This window comes from Aotus nancymaae, unplaced genomic scaffold, assembly GCF_030222135.1.
Source record: "Aotus nancymaae isolate 86718 unplaced genomic scaffold, 86718_ANA_hifiasm-v0.15.2.pri h1tg000053l, whole genome shotgun sequence".
Classification (NCBI taxonomy): Eukaryota; Metazoa; Chordata; class Mammalia; order Primates; family Aotidae; genus Aotus; species Aotus nancymaae.
The window spans coordinates 28,857,626-28,863,771 of record NW_026988467.1 but is presented as its reverse complement, the minus strand read 5'-3'; the positions used below and the strand labels follow the sequence as shown (position 1 = coordinate 28,863,771).

The 6,146-nt window shown below is 57.4% G+C and overlaps 2 protein-coding genes across 2 annotated transcripts in view; one reads left to right on the top strand and one right to left on the bottom strand.

Moving 5' to 3' along the window:
* The first annotated feature begins 547 nt into the window (after nucleotides 1-547).
* Nucleotides 548-2,946, top strand: MARCKSL1 (MARCKS like 1). Its single transcript, XM_012440930.2, has 2 exons — nucleotides 548-834; nucleotides 1,676-2,946. Exons 1-2 carry the CDS (start codon nucleotides 748-750, stop codon nucleotides 2,180-2,182), a joined length of 594 nt encoding a protein of 197 aa, XP_012296353.2. The 5' UTR covers nucleotides 548-747; the 3' UTR covers nucleotides 2,183-2,946.
* Nucleotides 2,947-3,159: 213 nt separating this feature from the next.
* Nucleotides 3,160-6,146, bottom strand: part of HDAC1 (histone deacetylase 1) — a 43,884-nt gene continuing 40,897 nt past the window's right edge. The window contains exons 9-14 of the mRNA XM_012440920.3: nucleotides 5,969-6,109; nucleotides 5,195-5,303; nucleotides 4,973-5,103; nucleotides 4,537-4,689; nucleotides 4,029-4,077; nucleotides 3,160-3,760 (exon numbers count right to left, since the gene is read on the bottom strand). Coding sequence (XP_012296343.1) covers nucleotides 3,733-3,760; nucleotides 4,029-4,077; nucleotides 4,537-4,689; nucleotides 4,973-5,103; nucleotides 5,195-5,303; nucleotides 5,969-6,109 — 611 coding nt within the window. The 3' untranslated portion in view covers nucleotides 3,160-3,732. The remainder of the gene's footprint in view (nucleotides 3,761-4,028; nucleotides 4,078-4,536; nucleotides 4,690-4,972; nucleotides 5,104-5,194; nucleotides 5,304-5,968; nucleotides 6,110-6,146) is intronic.

The window sequence follows — 6,146 nt, the reverse complement described above, 5'->3', positions numbered from 1 at the left end:
GCCGCTCCCCGGCTGGCCGGGGCAGGCAAGCAGGGACGTGGGTGTGACCTCTGACCGCTCTACAGGCCGTAGGGGGTGCCAAGCCCAGCGCAGGGGCCCTGCGGCTTCTATGGCCACATTTTCTGGAGTATAATTCAGGATCGGCCATCTGACGAGTCTCGTGGTGTGAGCCCTTCGAAGGGTTCGAGCGGGAGACTGACAGCAGCTGCAGGACCAAGGCGTTGGGGGCCACTCCTGGCTGCGGGGGCGCCCACCCTGGGAGGTGGAGCGGAGAGGAAGGAATGACTGCCCGTCCCCTTCCTCTAGGCCCCCCCGCCCCGCCCCGCCCAGCTCGCGGGAGGACTGGCCTCGCTCGGGCCCATACGAGACTCTACCTGCCCCTGGGAGTCGGGTGGGGTGGGGGGACCCGACCGCCAGCGTCGCCTGCTGCGCAAGTGGGGCCTGGGAGGCGACCCCGCCTCCGCCCCTCCATTGGGCGCTCATTTAAATGTCCGGCCCCGCCCCGAGCCCAGGCGCGTATATATAGGCAACTCGGCGGGCGGCGGGCGGCATTCTGGCGCGGAGCGGAGCGGTAGCGGGCGCAGCTAGCGGGTTGGCCGCGGAGCGGAGGTGCAGCTCGGCTTCCCCCGGCACCCCTCCCCCTCGGGCGCCAGCCCCACCCCTCTGCCGGCCGGGCCGACCCCGCCGTACTATCCCCTGCGGCGCGAGCCCGGGGCGGCTCCGGGCGCCCCCCAGCAGACCCCCATCATGGGTAGCCAGAGCTCCAAGGCTCCCCGGGGCGACGTGACCGCCGAGGAGGCAGCAGGCGCTTCCCCCGCGAAGGCCAACGGCCAGGTGGGTACGCTCGGCCTGGCCGGCGCCAGCCCCCTCCCCTCGTACCTCGCCCCCTCTAGGGCCCGGGGCCGGGGCCGCGCGCTTTGTCCGGCCCGGGACACGCGGCGCCCCCTCCCCCGCCCGGTCCCTTTGTTCTCGGCGCCGCAGCCCCCGCGGGCGAAGCGAGGGGAGGGGCGGGGAGGGGGCGCCGGCCGGGCCCCGCCGCCTTCTTTGTTCGAGGCCCCGGCCCCCGGCGCTGCCCCCCGGCCGCCCCGAGTGCTGCGCGGGGAACAAAGGCGCTGCTGGGCCACGCCAAGGGGGCGCCCAGGGGCCGCGGAGCTGGGGCCCGGCGGGGAGCGCACTCCACCCGCAAACCCGACCTTGGTGGCCCACGGTCTTGTGTTTTTTAAGGGGGAGCCGAGATGTGGGAGAGCCTGGGGTGGGTGGGGGCCATTTACACAAAGCGGGAGGCTGGGAAAATAGGCCGTCCAGGTGCAGAGAGACAGCGCCCTGGGGCGGCTTCCCGCCCAATGTCGCCTAGAACGGCTCGCCCGCCTGCCCGGGATCCGCACAGAAGATCCGGAGCGGTTCCTCGCGGAATAGAGAGCGCGCCCCGGGGGACGGGGGTGGGGGGCCACAGGACCCCAGCGCCTCCTGCCGGTCGCGGCCTCTGCGCACTCGGTCCCCGTGCACTCGTGAGGGGCGAGAGGGAGGTGTTTGACGGGATCCTAGGTGTGGGGTGAGGCTGAAGCCAGACTTTCGGGTTGCAGTAGAATCGGGGACCCTCTCATCTAGACGGGATCAGAAGCGGGCTGGGGGAGGGGGAAACCCTGCCCTCATTGCTGTCCCCTCTGCCCTGCAGGAGAATGGCCACGTGAAAAGCAATGGAGACTTATCTCCCAAGGGTGAAGGGGAGTCGCCCCCCGTGAACGGAACAGATGAGGCAGCAGGGGCCACTGGCGATGCCATCGAGCCAGCACCCCCTAGCCAGGGTGCTGAGGCCAAAGGGGAGGTCCCCCCCAAGGAGACCCCCAAGAAGAAGAAGAAATTCTCTTTCAAGAAGCCTTTCAAATTGAGCGGCCTGTCCTTCAAGAGAAATCGGAAGGAGGGTGGGGGTGATTCTTCTGCCTCTTCACCCACAGAGGAAGAGCAGGAGCAGGGGGAGATCGGTGCCTGCAGCGACGAGGGCGAGGGCACTGCCCAGGAAGGGAAGGCTGCTGCCACCCCTGAGAGCCAGGAGCCCCAGGCCAAGGGGGCAGAGGCTAGTGCGGCCTCAGAAGAAGAGGCAGGGCCCCAGGCTACAGAGCCATCCACTCCCTCAGGGCCGGAGAGTGGCCCTACACCAGCCAGCGCTGAGCAGAATGAGTAGCTAGGTGGGGGCAGGTGGGTGATCTCTAAGCTGCAAAAACTGTGCTGTCCTTGTGAGGTCACTGCCTGGACCTGGTGCCCTGGCTGCCTTCCTGTGCCCAGAAAGGAAGGGGCTATTGCCTCCTCCCAGCCACGTTCCCTTTCCTCCTCTCCCTCCTGTGGATTCTCCCGTCAGCCATCTGGTTCTCCTCTTAAGGCCAGTTGAAGATGGTCCCTTACAGCTTCCCAAGTTAGGTTAGTGATGTGAAATGCTCCTGTCCCTGGCCCTACCTCCTTCCCTGTCCCCACCCCTGCATAAGGCAATTGTTGGTTTTCTTCCCCAATTCTTTTCCAAGTAGGTTTTGTTTACCCTACTCCCCAAATCCCTGAGCCAGAAGTGGGGTGCTTATACTCCCAAACCTTGAGTGTCCAGCCTTCCCCTGTTGTTTTTAGTCTCTTGTGCTGTGCCTAGTGGCACCTGGGCTGGGGAGGACACTGCCCCGTCTAGGTTTTTATAAATGTCTTACTCAAGTTCAAACCTCCAGCTTGTGAATCAACTGTGTCTCTTTTTTGACTTGGTAAGCAAGTATTAGGCTTTGGGGTGGGGGGGAGGTCTGTAATGTGAAACAACTTCTTCTTGTCTTTTTTTCTCCCATTGTTGTAAATAACTTTTAATGGCCAAACCCCAGATTTGTACTTTTTTTTTTTTTTTCTAACTGCTAAAACCATTCTCTTCCACCTGGTTTTACTGTAACATTTGGAAAAGGAATAAATGTCGTCCCTTTAGTGGTGCTTTAATGAGTGGTCTTCTGTGGGTAGGGTGAGAAGACTGGTGGAAACTAGTTCACCTCAAGCCTCAAGGGAGGAGTTAAGGCAGGCAGGTAAGTTTTACAGGGTTTTCTTGTTCAGGGGCTTGCCCCAATACTCATGGACACCAGAAGGGCAGGGAAGTGGAGTTGAAACCAACTCAGAGACACGTAAGAAACAAGCTCAGGAGGATACAGAAATGTACCATTTTATTACAAAGAGGCTCACAAAAATGAAAATAGTATCTCAAAAAGGAAAACTAGACTACCAACCTCCACCTGCAGAATTAGGGGAAGACAGAGGGCAGGCCGTGTGACTTTCTTGGCTCACTTGAGGCCAGTGGGAAGGTATGAAAACAGAACCAATCTAAAAATGGCTGATGTTACCTTAGGAGCCTGAAAAGAACAGGAGATCCTTGAAGACCCAGCCACCCCTTCTATAATGTTCAATAAGGGCACCTTTCCAAAGCTACTAAGCAGGCACTTGGCATTTCAGGATTTTGTCTTATGGTTGCATAAAAGTATCCCTTTCACTTAGACCTGGCACCCTTTGTGGTTCAAAGTTAAGATGGGTGGCAAGGCAGCTCCTGAAAGAGCTCACCCAGTACAGCTGCCCTGGGCTCAGAGCCTTGGTTTCTGTCCCTGGGGATATTTATATTTAATAAATTTTTATATAAATACACAGAGAAATAGAAAATATAAAATCTGAGGGGTTGGAGGAGAAAGGTGAGGGACTCGGCAGGAAGTCAAAGCTGGAGAAGTCTGCTCAGGCCAACTTGACCTCCTCCTTGACCCTGTGGAGAAAGCAGAGACTGGCATGAGATGACCCATCCCAGAGCTTCAGGGCAAAAGTGCAGACAGTGACTTCCACAGGATCCCAGGTGACTACTAGGGGCTGGAGCTTCCTAGCTCTGCCTAGAACTGCAGAGACAGACAGACTGCTCCCTGAAAGAGGCCTTTGTAAGCTGGACCAGCTGTCCCTGTGCCTTTCCTCAGAATGGTGGGACAAAGGGACTGGTGCTCCAATGCCAGGGAGATGGCCACAGGCAGCTCCTTCCTCACCCTTTGGCTTCTGGCTTCTCCTCCTTGGTTTTCTCTTCTTCTGTGATTTCTAGAACATAAGAGTACAGGGATGGCCAAGGGCAGCCCCTCTGGAAAGACCCATGAGGTCTTTATTTACCCTGAGACCCCTTCCCCAACACTCCAGTTCACTGGACATACGAAAGAGAAAAGCCCATCCCTGGTCCTCCCAATGAGCCCTATTGAGAACAGGTTGGACCGGTTTCCCAGCCTGCTACCGCCAGAACCTAGTGGGTGGAGGCAGCCCCCTGGGAAACTGGGGTGCAGTGCTGGGAAAAGGGGCTGGGTGGTGTGTGAGAGCTGAACTCAGCCAGTAGAAGTTCATTGTTTTGTGGGCCCTGCCACTTCTGGGAGCCACTGAAAGGCTCAAGGAGCTGAGGAAGAGCCCCACAGGAGCTGGCAGGGCCTGAGTCACTCCCTCCTCCCACTGCCCTACATAGATTCATCCTCCCAGTCTCAAGACCCAAGTCCTGGCCGAACCCAAACCCACCTTTCTTCTCCTCTGGCTCTTTCTCTTTTTCATCCTCTGTTTTGACTCTCTTGGCTTTTTTGAAGTTGGAAGAGTTCTTGCGGCCCCCCTCTCCCTCCTCTTCAGAGTCTGAGAACTCTTCCTCACAGGCAATTCGTTTGTCAGAGGAGCAGACTGGGCAGGAGTGGGAAGCATGGGTGAGAGGCAGGCGGGTGCTGATCTAGCTCAGCATCTGTGCCCAGTGCTTCCCTGCGTGTCCTCCAAGAGACACTGAAGGAGAGGGAACCAGAGAAGAGGGAGGAACTCAAGCTCCCTAACTTGTGCCTACAGGCACTGGAACTCGAAACAGATTTCTCAACGGGCTTGGAGCTTGGAGGGAATGTGCAGCCAGGAATGGTGGTAGAAGTTGGAGCTGCCAGTTGAGTGGAAGGCACAGGGCTCTGGGTCTAGGTCTTACTCGAAATGCGCTTGTCAGGGTCTTCTTCGTCCTCATCGCCACTCTCCTCAGGGATGGCGTCCTCAGGAATCGCCTGCATTTGGACCCCGGGTGCATGCGGCAGCATCCTCAGGTTCTCAAACAGTCGCTGTCTGTGGCCAATGGGAGAGTAGTAGGGCTCTGGTCAGGGACAAACCAGAGTCAGGAATGGTCAACCCAAGGGTGGCCGGAGGACATACTCACTTGATCTTCTCCAGGTACTCATTCGTGTTCTGGTTAGTCATATTGGAAGGACTGATGTGGAGCTTGAAATCTGGTCCAAAGTATTCGAAGTAGTCGTTGTATGGAAGCTCTGATTGGGGCAGGGGAGAAAATAGTCAAGAGACCTGGCTGCCACGGCACCCTAAGAAAATCATTTGTAGGTTTCTCTGGGCCCGTTTATACATCTGTCAAACAGAAGAATGCCTCCAAGACATGGTGAGACATGGGTACCTATGGGATTTCCATCTCTTGAACACCACAGTGGTGTATATGTTGCTAGGAGAAGGCCCAAGCCCCTGGTTAGGACACTTGAGGCCATGCTCATTATGAATGCTCCCTTCACTCACTACTCCAGTTACTCTAGAGTAGAAATTCCAAAGCTGTAAATTACCACTGAGAACTGTAAAAGCAGGAGGGAGAGGGGACAGAGCTAAAAAGGACTCGGGGAAGGCTGGGCATGGTGGCTCATGCCTGTAATCCCAGTACTATGGGAGGCCAAGGCAGGCGGATCACCTGAGGTTAGGAGTTCAAGACCAGCCAGGCCAACATGGTAAAACCCTGTCTTAAAAAAAAAAAAGACTCGGGGAAAAAGTGATGGTTATGGTCTGTTGATCACAAGAGGACAGGCAGGGGACTCAATGACCAGTATCAGAAGAGGAAAGGTCATGTGACCAAGAGGGACGATGTTAGAAACTTAAGGACACATGAGCTCCAGCTCCTGCCCAGCCCAGCTGAACCTGGCCCTGGAGCTATTACCATTAGGGATCTCCGTATCCAGGGCCACAGCTGTCTCGTACGTCCAGCACCGGGCGACATTACGAATGGTATAACCACCTCCTCCCAGCATCAGCATAGGCAGGTTAAAGCTCTTGACGAATTCCACACACTTGGCGTGCCCTTTGGTGGGAGAAGGGGTGCTGAGTTATCACAGGAG

What these genes read in the sequence shown, in the direction of transcription:
- MARCKSL1 (XM_012440930.2), top strand. Translation starts at nt 748, where the DNA reads ATGGGTAGCCAGAGCTCCAAGGCTCCCCGGGGCGACGTGACCGCCGAG. An exon ending in CCGCGAAGGCCAACGGCCAG is followed by an intron (nt 835 to 1,675) that starts GTGGGTACGCTC and finishes TCTGCCCTGCAG; the next exon opens with GAGAATGGCCACGTGAAAAG.